Source organism: Bactrocera tryoni, chromosome 3, assembly GCF_016617805.1.
Source record: "Bactrocera tryoni isolate S06 chromosome 3, CSIRO_BtryS06_freeze2, whole genome shotgun sequence".
Taxonomy (NCBI): Eukaryota; Metazoa; Arthropoda; class Insecta; order Diptera; family Tephritidae; genus Bactrocera; species Bactrocera tryoni.
Genome location: NC_052501.1, coordinates 33,279,385 through 33,306,354, shown reverse-complemented (window position 1 = coordinate 33,306,354; position 26,970 = coordinate 33,279,385). Strand labels below are relative to the sequence as shown.

Sequence of the window (26,970 nt, the reverse complement as noted above, 5' to 3'; positions counted from 1 at the left end):
GGGCTTTATACAAGCTGGTGTAAAAATGGACGATGGGTGTAGCACCCTTGGTAAAATCACATGTCTCTGGACCTGCTTAACCATTTTCAACCAATACTTCTCTAATACCACAATTTTAAATTCACAAAGTACACATATCAAGAAGCAATTAATATAACGGAACACAGTTTTGCACGAATAATACGATTGGAATATACCACCTTAAGGCTAAAATATTATTCAAAGCCAACAAAAACTGATCAAGTCCTTAGGTACTGAATATTTGGACCCCAGTTCCTATGGTTTACATTTGACAGTGAATATCGGTCAATGTGTGAGATACATAGATGGAGTTCAGGGATAATCTGTCCTTGACAATGGTATGAATGTGTGTCAAAAATGCGTTGAATTGGGTCAGACTTTTCAGACTGTAAAAATAGTATAAGCTTAGATGAATGAATCTTACCCCTTAGTTTATAAAAATTTTATTTTTTTATTATATTTATACATAATATGTATAGTATTAAAATTTATTACATTCTATTTAGTCCTTCATTTTCTTCAGCAGGGCATAGTAGCTGTATGAAGAGTTGATTATCTGAAATAAATGAAGATAGGCAAACCTGAAAAAAACTCATCGTAGTCTTATTATTAGCGGGTTTATCATCATTTAAGGTCATCAATATAATGCGAATTTGCGCTTTATTTAAAATTTTTTTCTCGGGCCTAATATTCTAAGATATTAAATCTATCTATATATTAATAAATAATAAAATTAATATTATTATTTGTTCAATGACTGCTTTTACTCTGCATTTATAATTAAATTATAAATAAATCTATATGACTTTAAGTCTAATACAATTTACTTGGAATTCAATTAATTGGTTGAAATACACTACATCCGTTAAGTAATGACAACTTTTGTATTGAGTATTGGTAACTATTTTTAATGGTCAATCATTACTAAGGATTCTTCGTAAGTTTGCAATGTTATAGTTGTATTATTATTATTTTATTGCCTCGTATTTATAGTACATAAAGTGATATCGGATCTGAAGTGTTTGAAATCAAATGATGCACAGATTTCATGAAAATTTCTTTCTTAGCTGTAACAAACTCGAAGGATTATTTTTAATATGACCTTAAACAAAGTATCTTTAAAAGCTAATGCACTAATGAAGAGGCACAGTCATTTTTAGTTTTGAAAAACTTTTTGTAATTTGTTGCTTTTATATTTAATTTCGGGTACTTACCGACGTAAACGCTGGCAAATTGAAGGAATAGCAACGATTTATTGTTTTTATTCGAATTGGTACATCCAACTGGGCCATCATCAATAACATCAATCGTCGATTTATTTTACTGCAACGAGTCCATTCGGATGAGTATAAAGAGTATGATAGTTCTGCACTTCTGAGCGACACCTCATTGGCAAAATAACACAGCATAAAAATTTGGGACAACATACAAAGTTGATATACTAGAAATTTCATAAAAGTACCATAATCACTGGGGTCGGTTAGCTAAAAGAAGAGAGAACTATTTACAAATGATTAAATGTAAAATTGAAAGCACCTACAAAAGTCATTGCGTAAAAATTAGCTACAAGTACGAGTACCGAACTGATCATTTGAACAGTCATTGGAATGCTTAGAAGATCTTCCATGATTTCTGCAATTTTCCGTAGCTTTACATAATGTTGGATGCAATCTCTCAATTGTAGGTTTATTATATTATCATCTACATACAGAACCTTGCCGATATTTTCTAACCGATTTGCTAAAATATCTAACTGACCTTTCAAATATATGAAGAATGATGCACTTAAAGAATCGAAAGATATATTAAGCAAACAACATAGTGATAAACCAATAAACTGAAACAAATATGCTATTAAATAGCACCAAAAGTTCTCCACACTTATGGGTATGTAAATAGATAGAGGTAGTTCGCCAGGCTCCGATATAAGCTGGGTAGCAAAAATCAACGATAGTGATGTTAACGAAAGATACATGTAACTGTTGCGTACTCTACAGCTCAAATGTGAAGATTGAGTGAACTTCTCTAGTTCAGATACATTGACCGGCAGCAGATCTTCGTTGTGGATTCGTTCGAATAATGCTACATATGAACTGTTTTTTAGGCGAATGCGCACAAATTTAGCCATTACCGCAATAGCCATTGAACAAAGATAAAACACTTTTATAATCTCGTTCAGATTCGATATGTTGCCGATTATTTTAATCCACATGCTGATATCGAAAAGTAACATCCCAAAGATCGCCACATACCAAAAGTACAGTTTATACAAATAATGCAAAAATGATGGGTAGTGTGCGGGCAATCCGAAGAGTCCTAACAACTTGAAAAATAAAAGTTGTATATTATAAAATGAATATACAATCCCTTTGGCGTTCTCCATAATTCTAAAGCAAACTATTTTAATATGCGAACTGTAATCGGCTTTTATACAGAGGAATTGTGTAGGGTAATATTGTTTTGCTAATGACATTGTCTGCCACTCATGCATTATTTAAGATTTGTTGGGAAATTAACAGTTGCAATATAAAGGTAATGCTGGAAACTGCTAAAGGTACGACAGTTTTACATGTCGATCAGATCGAATATTAGGCAATAGGTTATCTATTTGTAAACTCTTGCAACAGTGGCGTAGCTACAACTTCGGGCGCCCGGGGCCAAGGATGTTCTGCCGCCCCTCTTTATCTACCTACCAACAAGTTTCATGAGGTGGTTCGAACAAAAGTGAATTTTTACAAAATATCTTCGATATTATGTATATAAAATTTAGGAACTAGAAGCCACGCAAATTCTGAAGTTCCAAAATTATTACAATACGGTTTTTGAGGAAATTGATAGTAAATTTACAAGACATGTTATTAAAAGCCATAGAAAAAACCCAATTTGGCCCTATATCTTGTACACTTTTCTATCACTATTTTGAAGAAAGATATAAGCCAAAAGATAAGAGACTTCAAAGACTGAAGAGTATTCGAGTAAAAAGTAATATTTTCCATTGTTATTCAGATTATTACAATGTGAGTGTACAACTCTTTATCTTTTATAATAAATTTTGTAAAAAAAATTGTTGAAGTATTTTTCTGAATATTAAAAAACAGCGAAGATCGTTTTGCCGCCCCCAAGACGTTGCGCCCGGGGCGACGGCCCCCTTCGCCCCCCCTTAGCTACGCCACTGTCTTGCAACCTGTTGCTACAAAGTATAAAAGTTTCTTGAGTAAAAATAGATACTTCAATTGATGAAACTTGATATTAGGTATAAAAAAATTACGAGTTCCTAGATGGGCGTAATCGGACGTCTGCCACGCTCACAAAACGCCATTAACCCAACACTTATAAAGGCCATAACTAAGCACTAAATTAAGATATTGAACTGTAATTTGGCACAGAGGATCGCAGCAGAAAGCCGCACCTGTGGCAATGTTGACAAAGTGGGTGTGGCCCCGCCCTCTAAACTTCTAAACCCCTAAACGTTTAGTAACCAATTTCTCTCGGCACAAATATTGCAAGAGATGCTACCAAGAGTGTGAAAATGGATGAAATCGGAAGATAACCCCGCTCGCTCCCCATATAACGGTATTGTCAAAGACTACTAAAAGCGCAATAAAACAATAAGCAAATACGCCAGAGACATTAAATTTTACTCTCGAGATGGTATGAAAGGGCTTTGTGGGAGCCGGTGTAAAAATTGGACTATGAGCGTGGCACCGCCCACTTTTTGGTGAAATCCCATATCTCGGAACCCGACTGAATGATTTCGACAAAATTTAGTACGTCGCATTATTTTCATATTCCTTTGTCCGGAAATCGGACTACAACCACGTCTACTTCCCATACAGAAAAATTGTAAATTCCATTTGATAATTTCCAGTACACAAATCAGGAAGCAATTAATATAATGCGATAAAACTTTGCACTAATAATTTCCTTAAAATATGCCACCTTATGACCAAAAATTGTCCAAATCCAAACAAAACTGTTCAAGCTGTTCAAGTTGACTTTTGACCGAAAATATCGGTCAATGTGTGAGATATGTAATTGAAATTCAGGGATAACCTTCTCTGACAGTGGTATGTTGCGCCCGAATTTATGGACTAAGCTTTACTTTACTTGTTTATGATAAATTAAAAATAAATTGGAATTACATTTAATGCTTATTTTATTCTTTTCTATCTCTAAAAGTAGGAACAGACCATAAAAAGAAGCTAGTTTTTTTACGATGAAGTCATTGGCGTTTAAAATTGCCTTGGTTGAATTGTGTATTGCTATTTTTTTCACAACATGGGCTTTCATAATTAAAATGTAATTAGTGACATAATGGATTTCACATTATTTTCATGTTACACAACAATGTACTACAGTGGTCAAAATATAGTAGATTTTTCGAATTTAAATTTCGCGCGAAAACCCATTCGTCGAAGTATTTTTTTTAGAATGGTAGGACGTCAGAGCCATCTTTGTCAAATATTACCTGAAAATAATCATTAGTGTTTAGTATGCGTTTGTCTTTCTGAAGTTCATAAAGTGCATTCGGTGATTATTACGATGAGTGAAATTATTCAACAAAGAAGTTTCTTTAAATTTCGGGAGCGGAATCAAATTTCTGTTGCCGAAGTATTCAGAATTTTTGAAAAAGGCTTCGTGGATAATTGTTTGTCGCAAGCAAGTGTGTTTGATTGGTACAAATTGTTCAAGGAGGTTCGAGAACGCATTGAATAAAGGAATTAGAGCTTGAGAATCGACGATTAACAGTCTGAGATCTTACTGGTATCGTTGGAATATCAGTGAAAACCATTTTGAAAGAACATTTGGCCCTAAGAAAAGTGAACGAACGATTGGTTTCAAAATCACACAATGCTTACCGACTACCAGGAGTACTGGCGATGAGTCTTGTATCGATGCTTACGACCCGGAAACAGACGATCGATCCGCCGAATATCGATTCTTCGTGAGTTTTTCTCCAAATTTTCAACTAATATCGTGCCGTAACCACCGTATTCGCATGATATATGTATGTATGTGGCTCCGTGAGACTTCTGGCTATTCAGCAAATTCAAACGAACACTCCGAGGGTTTTCAAACAACTGAAGACATTAAACGTGAATCTCTACGCGCATTGAAGGCTTTTCTGGAAATTGACTTTAACAATTGTTTCGAAGATTGGAAAAAACGTTAGCACAGTGTATTGAGGGCAAGGGTTAAGTCGAAAAGTTTTACTATGTTTTACTAATACTAGTATACTTGTACATGTATGTATATATATGTGGCCATGCAAACCTTACCACTATACTTTCTTAAATTTTTTTCGGTCTTTTTCGTTCGTTCGGGATTTTTTTCGATTTGATTTGCTTTTTTTATGTATTTAGTAAGCATAAGTAAACTAAATTATATTATCTAATTATAATTATAGCTTTTAATTAATTACATTTAATGAGTAAAGCACAAATTAGCTTTTCTGTGCTTGGACAAAAGCGGCCGATTTTATTGTTTTTAAAGTAATTTTCTTGACTTAGTTTTTTTATTAGGTTTACAAAAATGAAATTGATTAATGTTAAATATACCGAGAAATCTATACTGGGACGATGTCAAAAGAATTGAGGGCGAAAAACACTTGCCGCGCAGGATGGCCGTCCTATCGAATCAAGTTTAGCTCGTCAGAGATTATTCTAGCGCGAGTTAAGGAACGTATTCCTTATAACATAAACGGAATTTTGGTAGTTCTTTAAGAATATACTGTAAAATTTTTGGAAGGATATTGACATTATTTTAGCTTCTACAGTCGTTTTAGCAGGTAGCGCGCGGCCGAAGGGCTCGATGAATGGATGCTTTGTACGTCATTTATCTCAAAACTACTTTTTTCGGTTGATGAAAAAAGAACCTATCCATCCGAAGCAGTTGAAATTTTAATATGGTGTTTATAAGATCAATATCTATCGCCGGGACTACGATCAAATTTTAATTTTAAGAACTTCGATTTTTTTCGATCTCAAACTGGTCCAAAAATAGATGTTTTCAGAATCTGAACTTCAAAAGCGCGAAATTTTTTTTAATTTTCAATTTTTTTTTTGGTTGTAGTCCCAACTATAGCTGCACTCCTACTGATTAATAATTTATTTGGTTTTTATGTTTCAGATGTTCAGAAGAGTCAAATCAACAACGGCACCTGGAGTCATCTTTTAAGATAGCTTTTTTTGGACGCCATTTTTAATATTGTTAAACATTTTTTTATTTAACAAAAAAATATTTTTGTACTTTTCATAAATGTATAAATAAACTGTAAAAACTTTTAATTTATTGCTCTTTTTTTAAACCTTAAAAAAATCCAGAACACACCCTTAATTTGAGGGTTCTAGACCACAGGGACCCCTTAAGCCAGCGTAAGCAACTGTCCGAATACACATACATAATTGTATTTTGCAACTATAATGTACTTTACATCAAGTTTCGTTAAGTTTTTTCAAACGTTATTTTCTTAAGGAAAATGCGAAACTGGTCGCATGTTCCGTACGGAATCAGTTGTTTTCGCTTTTTGTCAACAGATATATTATTTTGAATTTGAATATGGAGGACGAAAAATGTTTTACTATATAATATTTAATCGAAAATATTGAAAAAAAGAAATGTTTGTACGACAAACAAGATGCCTTTTATTTCAATCGCGTGTATATAAAAAAATCGTTGTGGTCAATCCTCTTCATTTCTAGGAATCGTACAAAAACACCATCCTACTTCTTCTTTCTGTTTATTTCCCTCACTGTACATGACCGAACTCTGTTTTTTTAATTTCACTAATTTTTGTTAATATGCATATGCTGTCTAAAACAAAGGAAAGCATTTTAATTGTTTTTAAATATTTTAATTTTCTATTAATTTCTGTATTGCAAACGAAATATAAAATCAAAACACAAATTGTTTTTGACCATTTTCTCTTCCGCATGTAAGTACATTATAGTCATTCAAAAATCTACTCTCCGTTCCTTATGCATTTGTCAGGCTTTTTAATTTTTTGACAGTAACATACGGCAGCGTATGCATATTATAGTTAGGCCTTTAGTCTTAAGGGGGTATTCTCATGCAATCATTTCGAAAAATCGATTTTTTTTTATATTTTGACAGTAAAACCTATTGAAAACATGCTGTGAAAAATTCAGACCGAAATTCATAGTATTTGATAAGTTACAGCTCATAGTCGCCGACGTGTCGTAAGCGACTGTCTACCAGGCGCCATGACAAGTCTGCAGCTGCTACGTTTGTAAACGCATTTTTCTCGAATCATCATTTTCTGAAACGGTCATGGTCCTAAAAAAAAAGTATTCAACCGATTGCTTTAAAATTTACATTGTTCTTCTACTCATTTATAGTTATCGTCCCTACCAGAATTGTTTATTTTCCAAAATATTTTCTTATTTTTTTTAAACGATTTTGAACGAAAAAAACAAGATTTTCGTGACTTTTTTTTGAAGTCCGACATTTTTTTTAATTCATTATATTTGGTAGGGACGATAGCCGCAGAACTACTGAATAATAATACATTCGATTTTTTTATTTCAGACAACATGAACAGCCGCTATCACCATGACCAGTGAACTACTTTTTTTGTTGGGGACTACTTTGATTTAAAAAAAAAATATATTAAAAATGTAAAAAACGAAATTTTTTTTTTTGTACACTTCAAAATACAAATAAAAATATATTAAAAAATTAAAATGATTGAATTTTGTTGTCGCATAAAAAAATTTTCCTAAAAAGTGGTAAAATGTATGCGTTCACATGAGAGTACCCCCTTAAGAGTATTAATAAAGAGCGCACAACTCGGTGCAGATCATAAATATATCTTTTGACGCATTTTTACTTGTTGTAATAATGAATTCACTCAGAATCGCTGCTGCCGAATCGAATGCTGACATGACGCAGTGTAGAACAGTTGGACAAAATATCGTTTTCTTATCGAAACTGTCTGTTATGTTGTCCTGTGATGATGTATGTACTTATGTGTGTGGTGTACTTGTAGTGTAATGAGGCGTATTATATTAGGATGTGCCATTATCTTTCCGCGTGGAGCGGTGTACTTGGAGAGGGAATTTTATTCTAATATAAACAGTTATAATTATAGAAAAAACATTGTTTGGTTAATACTGATTTTTATTCAACATTTGCTCCAATCTCCGGCGCTGTCTAACTCGAGTCACAATTTATCTAATTTAAAGATTCCATTCTTCAAAAAAAAAAAAAGATGGCCTATCATGCCAGTGAAAGCAACGGGGATTCTGTCTTTTGTCAATCCGAAGAATTTTTAAGTTTTTCGGAACCATGCATGTTTGTTGCCGACAATAATATAGCTTTACTATGTTTGCCGTCCTTATATTTCTCGTTATTAATTGTCAAAGTTTTGTCTGGTAAGCATCTGAGAATTCCGTTTCGCATGAAGTCCTCGTTTCGAACGTCATTGCTTTCACCACATAACTTTTTATAGCTTACGCTATGTCTGAAACGAAACATGAATTTAATTTTCACAGTAGTTAAACATTTTATTAGTTTACCGTTTAGTTCAGTGCCTTTGCTTCCATTTATCAAGCCACTCATGCTTGCCTTAAAATTTTTTCCACTAAATCCAAATTCCAAAACTGCTTTATTACCCTCTCACCCTCTCACCCTCTTGACTTCTTCATTCTTTTCAATCTTGTACTATGCCAAATTCAAATGATGCTACAATCGCGAACCATCGTACTTTATAGCCATATCGTTATTCTTTCCACAACTTTTCCTGTCACCTTTTTAGAAAGGTGAACAATAACTTTGTCCTCACCTTTAGATGTCACGTTTCTCTAATTTATATATTTTGCAGTTTTTATTTCCTGAACAGCATATGTGACCTGGTCTACGAAAAGGGAGCTAACGTGCGGAAACTAGTTTTCTGGGAAAAGCTGTTAATAATAATCGTCAGTTTCTCGTTATCTCATTAATTGTTCTCCTTTTTTTGACACCTAAGCCCCCTTTCCGTAGACCAGGTCACATATGTATATTAAGCTAGTCACATTGTTTGTAACACACAGAAGCAAGCGTCGGAGACCCTATAAAATATATACTATAAATATATATAAAACATCATAGTTGTACATATACGATCTGTCTGTCCGTTATATAAGATATAGTCCCTCAAATTTTGAGATATCGATCTGAAAATTGGAACCTGTCCTTCAAGTGTTTGCATCGAAAACACTTACATTTGACGAGATATTTGAAATTTGGCTTGGATCATTATCTAAGGCAATAATGCAATCTTCGGAAAAATTGTTGAAATCGGAGCCTTCTAGCATATAGCTACCATAAAAACTGAATCATCACATTCAAGTTCTTCTAAGGTACCTTTTGCATGTGTGCAATTTCGGTGCAACTCAAGTTAACTTTGCTATTTGATTTAACATTTCATTTGGGACCTTTGGAGAGCTTTATTAGAAAGGCTGTGTTACTTATACTGAGCACTAATTTTTCCTTATTCACAGCAAATATAGTCAGATATGACGAACAAATGTCTGGTAAAATGTGAGATCTTAATAATTTTAAACAAATTATTTTGTAGTAATTTTTTTTGGCCCACCCTAATATACACATTATGTATATAAACATCCGTACATACATACATATATGAATATGTTATGAATTCCTAATTGTCTTTTTCAATTTTAGGAAAGAAAAGCCTTGCTCGGGTGTAACTAACAATTAAAACGTAATTAACAACTTGTAGGAACTAAACTCTTTTATTATGTGGATCATTTATGACCCACAGAACATATTAAATTTCCATAAGTATATGAAGCGAATATAAATGGTAGAAGTCGGTCTGTAATTCATGTACTTTTCATGATTGAAGGAGTTAATTACATTATGTCTATATTAGTCCTTGCCATCTTGATAGACTAACTGTGCTAAATTTTATTGTTATATTTTTTTTTGATGTTTGAATTATATAATCCAAACTAAAATGTAGGAATTTTAAAATATTAATAAATTTTAAACCGGCTCACATGCCGGAGTGCAGGTATTTACTATAAATACGGTTAAATTTAATGTTTCCGACACTTTTCGTTTAGAAGCTCGTACATTTAGTACATTTCTGATCATAACTGTTGTGTGGGCATTGAAGTAGTTATTACCTCATTTAAGAAATAAATGCTTTCACTAAGTTTGGTTGATATAGCTTTTGAAATTCACAGCCACGTATTATCTAAATTTTAAAACCTCTTTTCAAATGGCCGTTCCTTTTGATTTCGCCCGTGCCAAATTCACATTTCGAGCGTCATTTGTGAATTTGTTATATGGTACTTCTAGTAACTTACATATTTGAAAATCAATTCGTCTCGCCATCCTGGCTATTTTGGATACTTCTATAAATAACTCTGTATATATCTCGATTAGTTTTAGGTGGTATAAAGACTATTAGACAAACAATTGTTGCAAAAAAATTGTTCAAAACATTTAAGCATAGACCTGGCTTCGCCCTTTATACATGTATGTATGTACATATAATATAGTGCCCTGGCGTTGGGACTCCTGTTTTCCAACCTCAAGTCATAATGGAATCGCTTAAGGGGGTATTCTGGTCTAGACTATAAAAAAAAATTGTAAGAAAAAAAAACCAAAATTCGTCGAGGTACGGGCCGGTGGAGTGGGGGCTTCAAAAAAAACGGTGCGTCCTGGTTGACGTGATTTCAACCCTTGTACAGATCTAAAACATAACAAACAAAAAGATTCTTCATTATTAAAGATGTCGTTATCGGGTTGACCATTTTCAAAAACACAAAAAAAAATAACAAAATGGCGTCGACTTGAAAGAAAAAAAATTTTTTTACCCGATTTTTCCGACCTTTTCGAATTTACAAAAAAAATCAAATCTAAATTTTTGGAAATCCAAGGCAGACACGATAGAGCATTGTATAAAGAAGATATATACCAAAGTCTAAACTATCTTATTTTTATAGGTGATTTTGAATACCAGGTATTTGGTATGATCCGACTTGCACAATATCTTCAGAGATAGCGTTGCCATGAGCGGGCAATAAACTATGCCCAATTTCGTGAAGATAATTTTACAAATAAACAACTTAGGGGGAAATGGAGGTGTACAAGACTTCAGATTATCTCAAAAACTGGGGGACTAGTTCGTGTATATACAGGCAGAAGGACACAGCTAAATAAACTCAGCTTATCACGTCGAAAATAAAAATTATAAAAGGACGCAATTCCAGGATACAATGAACTTCTCTACAGCCTTAAAACTAAAAGTACAGTGCTTGTTAGAAAAGTTAAAGCATGAGAACTTATACTGAGAAATCGTAAAACAAAAAAAAGATTGATTAAAACCTTTTTAATGTTTTTGATTGTTTTGTGAATTGTCGTTAAATCAAACAAATCGTAAAATTGTAAAATCTCTAATGCTGATACTTTTTTTATTGTTAAGGTTTAATTGTATTATTATTTTCATTAATAATAATAAACTGTAAAATCAGAAAATTGTTGATGTTAAATAAAACAATATTTGTTATCTTACTATATTTTGTAAGAAAAATAAGAAGCATATTCCTGCGATGTAAGCAGGTGTGGCAAGGTAGATACGAAGCTTACCGAATTTAATAGTTTAGTACGTAGGCGTACCGGTGCGTAAGCTCGGCATATTAAATAATATGGATCGAGTGTTGTTCCGAAAGACGTGCACTGAGCGTACGGTATTAATCGTGCATGTTGACAAATGCCAGTATCCTCTAGAAGATTCCCCATTGTGGTAAAAACACACACCCCCACACTTTATTTGCCACGTCTAAACACAAAAATCGCATTGATTTAAAAAACAACAACAAGACGAAAAATCCCATCCAACTGTTGTTGTCAATCGAGACTTCAGAAAAACGGTAAAAAAATTAATGAAATTGGTGATCCCAGTTTCAAGAACATCTGTGGCTAGCAAAACCCAACAATTGTGATGCAATTATAGCATCATTTCATATAGTTGTAAATTTCGATGCAATAATACCTAGATTGGACATCACATATGCGGATAAACTTAATTAAACCACTTTCCTCTATAGGACAAGGTAATCTTTCAGTGCTACAATATTTCCGTGAGGTTAACTCTTATCATGAATAAGACTATAATGACCCATGAAAGTCAAATACCATAATCAATTTGCGAAAAGTATAGAATAGTATAGAGTTATTTTTATATCAGGCCTTAAAAGGCCGTTATGCGACGTACTGCTTGCTTCTCGACACAGTGATCTATCTAGAGCCTTAGCATTAGCGCAAAAGTTAGAATCAAACAGGGAAAGGTATTTACTCCCAAGGTCAACAGCAGTACCGAAATAAATATAGACAGGGGTTTAATATTAACCATCAACAAAACCGGCAGGCGGACTCCGATAGGATTACTTGACCAAATCTGCAACGAATTAATACCTTCAATCATGAAGAGGAAAATGAGATACTCTATAAGGTCTTAGATCCGCTAAACCAAGTAAATGCTCAAACAGACTTGAACAATGGAATAATACGACAGAATTTTGGGTCAGAACACAGTTTTGTAAAATGATAACAAATAACAAGTAAGAAAGGGCTAAGTTCGTGTGCAACCGAACATTTTATACTCTTGCAATTTGGATGAATTAATGTCAGAGGAATACCTCAAAGTGTAAAATATCAACCACAGGATCGGAATCCCAGCAATTTTAATGTACATATATATAACTCATACACCGTCCGATATATGTATATATAGTAAGTAGTATATAGGAGTGGGGAGTAGTATCGACCCGATTTTTATCTCTTTTTGCTCATCCCAAATACCTTAATCATTTTCTCTGGGTTTCATTAAGGTACCTTACGTACAATCACCAATCATATGGAACGAAGTCAAGTGGATGTTCGAAGATCCTGGCAATAGTTTTATGGGGATAGGTGAAGTTTTCGCCAAATTGTATTTATTTTAGGCACAAAAATATACTGTTATAAGTAAAACATGTTCTGTAATTTTCACTGAGATAACTCAAATATTATATATTCAGCATAAAATCACCTAGAAGTCAGGGAAGTTTTGAGCCGATTCAGTCCAATTTTGATACAAAGAAATCCTATTGTCAGAAAAGTATTCTGTCTGAATTTCAATGGCATATCTCACACATTGAACGATATTTTCGGTCAAAAGTCAACTATAGGTACTGGGACAGTTGAACTCTTTTGGTTCGTAAGCTGGCATAATTTATAAGAATTATTAGTTCAAAATTGTATCCCGTTCTATTATTTACTTCGTGATTTTTTTACTGGAAAGTGAAAGAATCAAGTGAAATTAAACTTTGTGTACGCCCATTGTCCAATTTTCACACCGGCTCTCATAAAGCCCTTGTATATCATCTCGGAGGTAAAATTTAATGTCTCTAGTGTAATTAGTTATTGATTTAATGCGCTTTTACTGGTTTTGAAGGGTTATACTCGTATTCCGATTTAATCCATTTTCACACTGTTGGTAAAAGTTCTTATAATATTTACGCTGAGCAAATTTGATTATTATAGCTTTAGTAGTTCAGGAGATATGTGCATAAAACTTCTTATTATTAATTAATTTTTTATCCACAGGTGCCCCTTGCCACTGCGATCCCTTGTGCCAAATTACAGTTTATATCTTGTTTTAGTATTTTAGTGTATTAAACTGAACGAATCGAGTGGAAATTAATTGTGGTTGTGTGGTTATTGTCCGATTTCCTCCATTTTCTCAATGTGACATAAGAATATAAGAGGAATGCCACGTACTAAATTTTTGGTCGGGTCCCGAGATATGGGATTTCGTCAAAAAAGTGGGCGGTGCCACACCCTTCGTCCAATTTTCACACCGAACCCCATAAAGCTCTCTCATACCATCTCGGTGGTAAAATTTAATGTCTCTGGCATATTTAGTTATTGATTTATCGCCCTTTTAGTAGTTTTTAACAGTATCGTTATATGGGGAGTGAGCGAGGTTAGCTTCCGATTTCTTAAGTGGTTTAAGAGATATATACATTAAACTTGTAAGAGGGTGGGGCCACTTTTTCAAAAATGTTTGCCTACAGATGCCCCTGCTACTACGATCCTCTGAACCAAATTAAAGATTATAAGTCCTATTTTAGTGCTTAGTTATAGTACTTTATGGCGATTTGTGGGCGTGGCAGTGGTCCGATTACGCCCATCTACGAACTCGAAATTTTACACAAGTTACAGCTTGCACGGACGGACAGACAGTCAACCGGATTTCAACTTTTCACGTCATCCTGATCATTTATATATACATATATAACCCTATATCTTCTTGTTTAGTTTTAGGTGATACGTACAACCGCTAGGTGAACAAACTACAACTATGAACAACCAGCCACACTTCGCAGACTTCGTTGGTTTTTCGGATTAACAAGCTGTTATAGACGTTATATCAAAAAAATTAAAGTTGAATTAACCCCAAGGTGCATTTAATAAAATTAAAAAAATTCTGTCTTCAGAAGATGTCACATTAACGTAACGTAATTTGCCTAAACCGTTTTAATTGACAACCGATGTTTCTCAAGGAGTTTAAGAGCTGTGCTTTCACAGGAAAATAAACCAATAACCATGACATTAAGAACTCTTAGAGAAAAAGAAAACCGAACAAATGAAAGATAACTGTTAGCAATAGTATGGGCACTTAAAAGTTTGAGAAATCATCTATATGGAGTGAACCAGTTGAATAACCTCTGACCTTAGTAGTTTCGATTAAAAATCCCAACACTAGATGTCTCTCATAGAAAGTTTTTACGCAAATATCCTTTATAAACCAGGAAAATAAAATCATGTCACCGACACATTATCAAGGGAGCACAAGAATAGGTAGAGGTTGAAATGGAAGCACGCTTTGACTACATATACATAAGTATGTATGTATCTCTATACATATGCCGACCGTAACCCAGCTCATAAAGCAGTACAAGATAATGTGAAGCAAGTCTTAACTGACTATTTTTTCCAAAAACAAAAGAAGTCTGAACCGATTTTGCTTTCTGCGCAGGTGCATTGTCGTATAACAAAATTACTTTGCCGTGTCTTCGGGACTATTCTGGTTGTTATTCGATCAATGCATGGTTTAAATTCCTCATTTGTTGTCTGCAGCGCTTACTATTAACAGTTTCCCCAGGTTTTAGAAGCTCATGATAGACCACACCCTGCTGATCCCACTAAATGCAGAGCATTGCTTCAAGGATAATTTTTGTCTTTGTTTTTCGTTCAATGCATTTTCCATATTTTTGGATCTTCCTAATAGCTTTCAAACGATCTAAATTGTTTGTGTGCAATATTTAACATGGCTGCCATTTACTTTTGACTTAAAGCATCATCCACGTTCTGATTTCACATTTTCAACACAATGAAAAAATATGATGTTGTGCAATGACTATGAGGTTATTGAATATGTTTGACTGACATCTGCCAACCAAACAGAAAAAAAATTAAGGCTCGTTCACAACAGATGTGCCCTACCCACACATTTGCATCTTAACGCTCACTTCATACTGTTAAATACGAACCTTGAAACAATATCCTGACACAATCCACTGACCTCAAATACAATAAACGCTCCTTCTAACACGTCGTTTTCTCTTTTCGCCATGTGGCGCCACTTGGAGATTCCAAGCGAAATCAGACCTTCTCCACCTGGTCCTTCCAACGGAGCGGAGATCTTCCTCTTTCAGAGCTGGAGTGTGTTTGTCCATTCGGACAACATGAGCTGCTGTCTCTTAATTCACTGAACTATGTCAAAGTCGTCGTATATACATATCATACAGCTCATCGTTCCATCGAATACGATATTCGCCAAGGCCAACGCGCAAAGGACCATAAATCTTTCGCAGAACCTTTCTCTCGAAAACTCGTACCGTCGACTTAACAGATGTTGTCATCGTCCATGCCTCTGCACCATATAGCAGGACGGGAATAATGAGTGAAGTAGCACCTGTTGGGAAGACTTATTCTGCGTTGGATTTCCATGCTGACATTGTTGGTGAAGTTGATACTGGTTCCAAGATAGACGAAGTTATCTACAACTTCGAAGTTATGACTGTCAACAGTGACGTGGGAGCCTAGTAGCGAGTGCGATGACTGTTTGTTTGTTGACAGGAGATATTTCGTCTTGACCTCGTTCACCACCAGTCCCATTTGCTTTGCTGGATAGAATCTTATATGCGATGTTGAGGAGGCTTATCCCACTGTATTTGGCGCAGATTATGTGGTCTCCCTTTTTGTGGATTGGGCAAAGAACACTTTAATTCCAATCGTTGGGCATGCTTTCGTCCGACCATATTTTACAAAGAAGCTGATGCATGCTCCTTATCAGTTCATCGCCGCAGTGTTTGAACAGCTCGTTCGGCAATCCATCAGCCCCCGCCGCTTTGTTGTTCTTCAGACGGCTAATTGCCATTCTAACTTCTTTATGGTCGGACAATTCAATCCTCCATCGTCATCGATTGGGAATCGGGTTCGCCTTCTTCTGGCGCCCTCTCTCTTTTTCTGTCTGCAAATGAGTCTCGCTTCCTTCTTCAACTCTCGGTATCTATCCCATACCGCACGTGCGGTGGTCGATTGTAACGTTGCGAGGTAGGCAGTCTGTTTTCTCTCCGCTGTGACATGGCACTTCTCATCGTACCAGCAGTTCTTTTGCTTGATATATTTTCTTATTCTGGAATCTAGCATCACAGATAACCATATTTCCGGCCCCGGCGAAGTCGATCAGCCTCAACCCATTTCCCCAAATTTCCTCGTGGAGGCTGAATTTACCGACTGTTTTGCCAAAAATACTTTCCTTGCCCACCCTCGCGTTAAAGTCACCAAGTACGATTTTGACATGATGGCGGAGCAGATCTCATAGTTGCGCTGCAAGCGCTCATAGAAGGCATCGTTGGTCGCATCGTCCTTCTCCTCTGTCGGGGTGTGGGCGCAAATCAGCGATATGTTGAAGAACTTCAAAATATATTCTTTTGACTCATTTTTACTTAATGTAAGTCTTCACTATAACGAGGGAGCTGACCTTCCTAATTAAGGGAACGGATGCCCTCAAATCGTAATCCTTAATTCGTTTGCCATGGTCGTCATCAAAGGGGGGTCTCTCATCCGAGGCTGATTGTTAGTTTTCATTGGGTGCATTTTTTACGTGGCGGGTCCCAAACCCAGCGCGCAACCCTGCGGAGGGGATGTTTCGCCTTCTCACTTTAGCTTGCTTTCAAATGGATATTCTTGGGTTACCCAGAGGATACTTGGTCTAGGACCGGAAGTCGTGAGCTGCTTGAGTCATATGTAAAATAATCGTTTCTGGCCACTCCCAAGTGATTGGCAATCAGAGAATTTTCCTCACTTGCGTGAACTTTTATATATGACATGTCAATAGATATCCTTTATGCTGGCCTGGCCAATATTTCGGAATCAGTTCGAAATTGCATTGAAAAGGTACATACCACTGACCTCTCATATCATAATAAGGATCATCAGAATATGACATATAACGCTGGTGACAAGGTCCTAGTTAAGGTTAACCGAAGGCTAGACAATAAACTTACCACGCTTTATACAGAAGAATGAATTAAATAAAATCTAGGCACCCTCGTCTTTTTAAGGGTATTAGGGTTCATAAAGACAACCTTTCACCACTTTACTATGTAAGTCACTCTTTATTTGCAAATTTTGGGCAATAGTATTCCTTTTGCAGACAACGTTATCGAAAAAACTCACGGACTGCAATAACGCTGTCTACATTCCTATCTTGGACGGAGGCGCAATCGTGTGGGAGAATTACGGCATCTTGACCCACTACACCAACTTGACGAAGTATTCAATTATAAACGATGAGACAAGTACACTGACAAACCATTTTTACCAGTCACATAAATATATAATCATCAAACATGAAACTTAAACTTTTTAGGCACGACACTTAAATCAGCGCCGGCACCTCAGTGTTTGATGGTTTCCAGAGACTACAGATGAGACCGGACATATGTGCTTGTTGGCCCAAACAATAAACAGAATAGGATAAATACTCATATTCAGCAAAAGATGTTAGAAATAACAGAAAAAGTAACTGAAATCATTGCTACAACTGAACAAGAAAAAACGTTAACTTCGGCTGCGCCGAAGCTAATATATGTACTCTTCACAGTTGCATTTCGTTTAGTAACTATGAGTGCATTTTGTATGGAAGTTATATGCTATAGTAATTCAATCTGAACAATTTTTGGAGATTATGTTATTACCTAAAGCAGTTATCCATGTCAAATTTTGTGAAGATACCACGTCAAATGCGAAACCTTTCCACACAAGCCCTTGATTCCGATCGTTCCGTTTGTATGGCAGCTATATGCTATAGTGAGCCGATCTGAAATATTTCTTCCCGATACTACATTTTTGCTTTAGAAAATAATTTATACCAAATTTCGTGAATATATCTTGTCCAATGCAAAAGTTTTCCATACCAGCACTAGATTCCGATCGTTCAGTTTGTATGGCAGCTATACTATGTTATAGTGGTCCGATGTCGGCAGTTCCGACAAATGAGCAGCCTCTTGAAGAGCAAATGATGTTTGCAAAATTTCAAAACGATATCTTAAAAACTTAGGGACTAGTTCGTATATATACAGACAGACGGACGGACGGACAGACAGACATGGTTAAATCGACTCAACTCAACACACCTATCATTTATATACATATATACTTTTTAGGGTCTCCGACGCTTCCTTCTGGGAGTTACAAACTTCGTGACAAACTCTGAAATCTCGTTTGGTATCAAACAGCTCGGAGAGGTCCTTCTTGATCCTGACGGAGTTTTTGGTGTTGCTCAACGTCAGTTTACACATCCGTATTTGCTTTGCGGAGATACCAAATTCAGAAGAGGTGTGGGTCGATTCTCTTCTCACGGGTCTTTTCCAAGATGTGGCACATGGTGAATATCTGGTCGGTTGTCGATTTTCCAGGGCTAAAGCCACACTGACAAGGTCCAATCAGTTTGTTGGTGGGCTTTAATCTTTCACACAATACACTATATATTAATATTTAGAAGACTTATCGCACGGTAGTTGAGCAGATTATGGGGTCTCCGTTTTTGTGAATTGTGCAGAGCGCACTTAAATTCCAATTGTTGGGCATACTTTCGTCCGACCATATTTTACAAAGAAGCTGATGCATGCTTCTTATCAGTTCTTCTCTGCAGTATTTGAATAGCTCGGCTGGCAATCCATCGGTCCCGCCGCTTTGTTGTTCTGTAGGTGGGTAATTGCTATTCGAACTTCTCCATGGTCGGACAATGCAACGCCTACACCATCGTCATCGATTGGGGAATCGGGTTCGCCTTCTCCTGGCGTTTTGCTTTTAGTATGCTCTGGGCATCGGTTACTAGATCACAAGAGTATGCTCTGGTCATGAAATCTTCTGTTAGTCGCCGCATTTTTTCCTAGAATTTTCGAGCATTACCCTTGCCGGCAAACTTGTCAAGCTCTTCATACTCACGCGTTTCGGCCTCTCTTTTTCTCTAACTGCAAATGCGTCTCGCTTCTTTCTTCAACTCTCGGTATCTATCCCATCCCGCATGTGTTATGGTCGATTGTAAAGTTTCGAGGTAGGCAGTCTGTTTTCTCTCCGCTGCGACACGGCACTCCTCATCGTACCAGCTGTTCTTTTGCATTTTCCTTGTGTTTGTTGAAGTCCGGGTGCGTAATTATAACAAAATTCGTAACGCTGTATGTATACACATGTATAAATGATAAGGATGACCAGACGAGTTGAAATTGGGTTGACTGTCTGTCCATGCAAGTAAAAATCTGGCTGTCTGTCCTTGAGTAAAAATTGAGGCATCGTAATGAAACTAGGTACACGTGTTCGTTGGTGGACGACGAGGACGTGTTTGTAATGGGCGTAGTCGGACCACTGCTACGCCCCCAAAACGCCATTAATCAAAAAAATAGTTCAAATCGTATGATGACCCCTCCCCTTTCCCATATATACACAATAAATTTTACATTCTGGATGGCATAGGAGCGGGAGACGACATCGAAACTTAACGATCGGCGTGGCGCCGTCCACTTTTAGCTGAAATGACATATCTCGGATACATCGATTTTAAACAAATTAGGTACATAAGATTCTTTTAATATTCCTATGTCATAGTGCTAAAACGGAGGAAATCAGACTATAGCCACGCTTATTTCCCATACAACACAGTTTAAATTTCCATCTGATTCTCTCACATTCCATTATACAATACAAATAAAACACCAATTAATATAGTGGGACAAAACTTTGCAGTGTGTCACCTTATGTGGAATCCTGTGCCTTTAGTTGACCTTTTACCGAAAATATCTGCCAAAGTGTGAGACGTATAACTGAAATTCAGAGAGAAACCTTTCCTAATGATTGTATGTCTGAATGCCAAAAGTGGGCTGAATCCGGTCAATACTTCCCTTAGCCACCATATATCTAATATAAATATTTCCAAACTTCTTGGTGTTCTAGTTATATCAATGAAAATCAGAGAGCGTATTTTACTAATAACAATGTATCTTTGTACCTAAAATGGATTAAAGGGCTGAAATATAACTAATTGCAGAATTTTCGAACATCCGGCTGACTTAACTCTATAAATTGGTGATGGTATATAAGGTATCTTTATAAACCCAGCAACTCTGTAAATTTGGTGAAAGACACGATTCTTTCCGTCCAGCTGCCGAATGTTTCTTAAGGTACAATGTTGCCAAGCTCCCTTTTGCCTAACTTTGTGGTTTGCCCTGTGTTGCTTATGTCCAAAAGACCTGGGGTGTTCCGCTTAGGCTCACAATTAAAAGTTGGTAAAAGTCTTGACTTGTTGTATAACCTAACTCTATGAGATTTTGAATTGGCACTACGACTGGCCTTAATACCGCTTGGCTATCCACCAGAATGTTTATGGACTTGCTGGTTAGGACAGAAGCCACTTGGCTCCTTCTGTTACGCCCACAATTTGGGCATGAAAGACCGTAATAATTTAGTTTGAAGCTGTATTCCATGTTTGGATTACTATAGAAAAAGCCCACAGGCCTGTGACCGGAGAAGGAGAACCTCTATTTCTGCTCTAACTAAACTTGCCAATCCGATATTAGGCCAACCACACGTCTATTGCATATGGTTAAGTCTAACAATTCTCTTCTACACGTTGTGAAGATGGGTGAGTTACCTATATTCATTGTTAGTAGGTCCTTAGCGTTAATGTAGTCGAACAAAGCCATTCCTCTAGCATTACAGTCCGAGCTACCTAAGGCTGTATGATGGATTTTTATCCGAGCAAAGAATATCAACTCGGCAGCATTCTTAAAAATTATCCCACCATTGTCGGGTCTAAGTAACCGGAATGGACCCGGATTTTTATCCCACTAAATACTATCAACTTGGTAACATTCTTCAAAATTATTTCAGTAATGTTTTCTGGAACTTTCTGATCCGTAAAGACATTAACCATTATTTATAGCTCAATCACGTATTCATTTGGATACCATATGACTAACACCCAATTATTCAATTCAATTCTCAATGGGTTACATTTTTTCTATTCGTAATGTAATATTGTAAGGATTATACCTCATAGAGGATTACTTTTTATTCGTTACAAAATAGTTTCATAATTTTTTCCGCTTTATATTTTAAGGAACATGTACGTAGAGAGTTCTCTGAAATACAAGTAGATAGGTGGTGGTGTCCTTCATCTCCTGATTTTTTGAAAATTATCCTAAAGTTGCGTAGATTTAAACACAGCATTGTTTACAGACCGTTTGTTTATTTCTTCCACATATTGTATTAATATTATGTAATTTTTAAATAATAATAGATACACAATAAAGACTGTTTGTATATATGTATGTATGTATGAATGAACATACAGTTTTGACTACAACAGCATACATTTAAACATTGCTGAAGCTTATAATCTTGGTGTTTTTTACATTTAATATATTTGGTTGCTAGTAATTGTGTCTCAATTAAAGTGATGATAGTGTTTGGCCCGCTTTTATTTTAAGTTTAAACTTTTCTTATAGGTAACGCATGCAAAAAATTAGACTATGTTTTATACATACTCTCATATATTATACTTCCAATAAATTGCAAGGCATATGTATATGTATGTAAATATGTTGATATATTGTGCAAAATATTATTTACGTAGCGATCGTCGGAAAGAAACATCTTGGGAAAAGTGCGCTTTATAAAGTGAAGTTAAATATGGCTAATTTTCAAAATACGTTATAAAAACTAATATGCAGTAATAACGAAATTCGTCTAATGTCAATCGAACTTCACAAATATTGTACATATTTATATGAATAAAGGCTTATGATAACATTGTGTTTTTTTAACATTACTATGTATTGTTGGTTGAATCAAGTCAAAGAAAATAGTTATGCATAAATATTCAATTATATTTATATACATATATAGGGTTCATTCTAATTAGGCTTTCAATTATCATTTTTATTTATCAACTTCATAACAACTTTACCATTTTGTACTTCGAGAGCATAAAGACTTCCGTCTCTCACCTCATTATTCAATACCTCGTCAGTGACGTTTACATGTACGCCTGAAGGGCCTGCTAGAAAAATAAAGTTTTTGGTGCTATCATTGAAAATATTTGAACCGCTGCCGGAATATTTCGAGTGTATGCTCCAGCTACTGTAAATCGAGCCATTTTCTAATGCACCATTTGTGTTGCCATTTGCAATCATGTCGTAGAATCCAGGCATTTTGCACAATTTCTGCATTAGCTCCTTTGATGTGTTCGATAGCAAGTATATGGCATTGTAGCTATTGCCATCCAAACTTACATAAAGTGTAAGACGCGGTGCAATAGCTCTGAAAAATAATTTCCATTAATACTTAGTATGTATGTAATAAAGAAATTAAAAAGGAAAATATGGTCATACTTAGCGCGTAATATGTTGAACATGCGAATTCCATCGGCAAGCCCACATATTTGAATCAAATCCTCTTTAGACATCCTAAGAAAAAAATAGTCATAATTAGTCAAAATTAAAGTGTAAGATCTATTATTTTCGACTAAGAGATGACAACAGTTTAAATTTTTATAGTATCGTAGTTTTTGTATAGTAACACACTCTCTGCCACTACTACTCTAAATATGTATAGGTTACCATGTAATATATTCACACGTTCGTGATATAGTCCAAACGTTTCCTTAACTCGCTATACCCAATGTAATAATTTCCAACCCTCTCTGGTTTATGTATAATGGATTAGTAAGTGAGAGCTGCACCTGGCCTCAGCTGTTTTTATATTTTAAAGAATTTATTTTTCTTTTAAGTGACGAAAAACGAGTGTAAACGAACAATTTTTACTCTCACAGCCGGAGAAATACTTTCAGTAGTTGGAAGCTACTCAAATATACAGTTTCGTAAGAGGATTCGAAATCAGTATATTAAAGGGACCAATTACTTTTATATTTAACACATTTTTTGTTAGAAAAATGGTCTACCTAATTTTAATAAAATATCACTCGTATTAAACGACATGAATGCTTTAAAGACAGATGGAAGTCAAAATGGATGAAGAATATTGGACTTTATCAATATGCTGGGACTATGTGAGTCTAAATCCAAAGACTCAGCGCATAATAGACCCAAGGTCGCGGTGCAATCCACATGTAATAATCTAATTTAATCTAAATATGGGAGCTAGGTGATATATGTACCTAGCTTATCACTAGAAATATATACTCTTTGAGTTTCATTAAAATACCTTACAGATTGGCCAATATATAAGGTAAGGTCAAGCGGATGTTTGAAAATCCTTATATTGGGTATATGAAGGCTAGGCTCCGATTTTATTCATTTTAGGCAACAAAATATAATGTTGTTAGGAAACACGCAAATTCATTAAGATATTCTATATGTGACCTGGTCTACGAAAAGGGAGCTAACGTGCAAAAACTAGTTTTCTGGGAAAAGCTGTTAAAAATAATCGTCAGTTTCTCGTTATCTCATTAATTGTTCTCCTTTTTTTTGACACCTAAGCCCCCTTTCCGTAGACCAGGTCACATATATTGACGATATATGCGGTATAAAGTCAACGGCAAGTTCGATTTTTATTTTTGGTATATGCTATATAGGGGCTAAGAGAAGTATTAATCCAATTTGATCCATTTTTGGCACAAGGAAATAACATTACTAGACTTCTTAGAGTGATTGATATTTGTTTAGTGAGACATTCTATAGGTTTTCTATTCGTTAGTTTCATCAAGATATCTTAATTTTTACTCATGTTACAGTTTGCATAGACGGACAGACGGTCAGCCCATTCAGATCAAATTAATTTCACTACTTGAATATCGATATATGTGACCTGGTCTACGGAAAGGGGGCTTAGGTGTCAAAAAATCAATGAGATAACGAGAAACTGACGAAACGAATTGTTTATTTTTAACAGCTGTTTCCCAGATAACTAGTTTTCGCACGTTAGCTCCCTTTTCGTAGCCCAGGACACATATGTAAATACGTCAAGATTGCTTGATTGATAATAAAGATATATTCTCGGCATATCTTCTCTGCAATATGAACTGGCATGGCTTTTAAAACGGGAATAATTGATTTTATTTACTTACCTCATTATGTCGGCACCGGAAAAGTGTGAAAAGGTTGACAGGTAAGAAGTCAATCTATGGTGGCTCAACCATTGCGCAACTTGGCTTGGAGAGGATTCTGGCAAAATGTTGATTGCCTACAAAAATCAGTTGAAGAAGTTATGCTATCAACTTTAAGTTCTTCAATAAACTTACGTAGTCATCCACGTCTGGCGTGACCGACTGCTGCGGAGACACCATGTTAGCTTCCATTAGTTTCAGCGTTGGAGAATTTGTTGAAGTAACACTATTTATGGCTATGGGACTGGAGTTGGTAACAGGTGATCCTCCAGTGTACGGCAATATGCCATCGTACTTGGGAATGTGTACCGGTGAATTGGGCCAAATCTTCATACTAAGTTAGGAAGTAAAAAGAGCAAATGTGAATATGTCACTGAATCAATTTTGGTAACGTATTTATATACGAAATTAATATTATTAGGTTTCGGTTTCGTTTTTGGCGAATAAACTAATACCAACTAATTATACTCGTACTCCTCTGATAATAATCTAAATTACTTTGCATCCCGATAGACGGATGTGATAACGCTAATATATGTATATGTATATAAGTAGAGGTTAGGATAAAAAGTAAGAAGAACTGACAAAACAATAAAAGTAAAATGAAATAAAATGCAATATGCAACCTTTTAAAAACAACACAATTAATAAATTACGTTTTTTTTTTTAATTTGAACATCCCGATCATAAATCAAAAACCACAATTACTGAAAGCATTTTCTCACTTATCTTATCCAAACATTCGTCGCTGTATTTAGTTTTTCTACCCATTTTAAAAGTCTCACTACGTTTGTGGGCAACATACTTTTCCATAATTTCTAATACATATCTGAATGAAATCTATTCGTTGTTTAAATACCACAAAAACTCCTCCGAAATAGCTGGATCGATTGTGATAAAATTTGATGTGGTTATCAGGTAGGTCTGCGAATCAGTCAACATTTATTTTTCATACGCCGTCGCTAAATTATTTTTGTTTTATGATTTCACATTGAAAAATACGTTGAACTCTAAATTTTCACTCTTATACGATCTAAACCGATTTTCATAACCATATTCTGTTCTACTATATACACAGATCCACAAGTGGAATCGAATATAATTACAATTGTAGTATTTCTTAAAATTAACGAATATAGCAAACCAACATTTGCCGGTCCAAATGGTTAATATTAGATACTTATATTAGATAGATATTAGAACGAAAGTAATGGATAAGTGAGAGTAGTTATGTACGTTATCAAAAATACATGAATTCTGTTCATGACTGCGCAAACCTACAAACACAGGTTTCAGACACCTATTTTATCTTAGGGCACTTATTTTAATAGTCGTTTTGCAAAATTTTAAAATATTTATAAGGTTTCGAGCTATAGCATCACATATTGGCTTTTTTTTTGTTTTTCGTATTTTCATATGTTATCATTTAGAGATATGCAATCTGGATGTGATTGTAAGTACACTCATACAAAGATATGTGTACTATATGTTAACTCAAAAAACACATATTCAAACTTTTAGGAAAATTTCCTTTTTCTACGCACACAAAGTTTTTTCTATGATAAAAGTATTTGTTAAAAATTGTATTGAATATTAATTTGCATTTATATTATTAATATTATTAAAATTAATTCTAAATAAAATAAATATTATATTAATATTATTTAAAATAATATATTACCATGAAATTTATTTTAATATTAATGGAATATAAAAAAGTAAATTTGAAAATACAAATGTTTTTATGTTGGGAAAATTTCAACTGTTAAAAATAAAAATTTCAAGACATTAGATACAATTCATTTGTGTCCTGGTTTACCTGAAGCTGCTTTCATAATTGAAACTGAATATCTTACATAACGTATGTGTACGAGTATATGCATTACGTAACATACATGACATATTTTTGTACTCTTGCAACATGTTGCTGCGGAGTATAATAGTTTTGTTCACTTAGCGGTTGAATGTATCACCTAAAACTAGATATAGGGTTATGTACATTAGGGTGTGCCATTTTGAGGCAACCTTATTTTTCAACTGAAAAACAGGCTCAAAACTTTCGAAATGTGTAAAAAAAAAGTCACTCAAAAGAAGAGCTCTTAATATTAATATTAAGAGGTTCCTCTTTCAATTTTTCTGTTTTCCATATAAATTACATGGAAAAAAAATCATTTTTTTGTGGTGGTTATTATATGTGCACGCGATGGCTGCCAGTAGGGATGGTAAACTCGATTCCGATT

At 35.1% G+C, this 26,970-nt stretch overlaps 2 protein-coding genes across 2 annotated transcripts in view; both read right to left on the bottom strand.

The window, feature by feature from the left end:
- Positions 1–523: 523 nt before the first annotated feature.
- Positions 524–2,404, bottom strand: LOC120770585 (odorant receptor 46a). The gene is made up of 3 exons (XM_040098167.1): positions 1,562–2,404; positions 1,236–1,505; positions 524–577 (listed from the first exon to the last, which is right to left on the bottom strand). Exons 1-3 carry the CDS (start codon positions 2,402–2,404, stop codon positions 524–526), a joined length of 1,167 nt encoding a protein of 388 aa, XP_039954101.1.
- A 19,429-nt stretch (positions 2,405–21,833) lies between these two features.
- LOC120770584 (putative uncharacterized protein DDB_G0282133) overlaps positions 21,834–26,970 on the bottom strand; it is a 47,555-nt gene continuing 42,418 nt past the window's right edge. Inside the window, exons 10-13 of the mRNA XM_040098166.1 lie at positions 24,866–25,064; positions 24,692–24,807; positions 22,998–23,072; positions 21,834–22,926 (exon numbers count right to left, since the gene is read on the bottom strand). Of these exons, the coding sequence (XP_039954100.1) occupies positions 22,533–22,926; positions 22,998–23,072; positions 24,692–24,807; positions 24,866–25,064 (784 nt within the window). The 3' untranslated portion in view covers positions 21,834–22,532. The remainder of the gene's footprint in view (positions 22,927–22,997; positions 23,073–24,691; positions 24,808–24,865; positions 25,065–26,970) is intronic.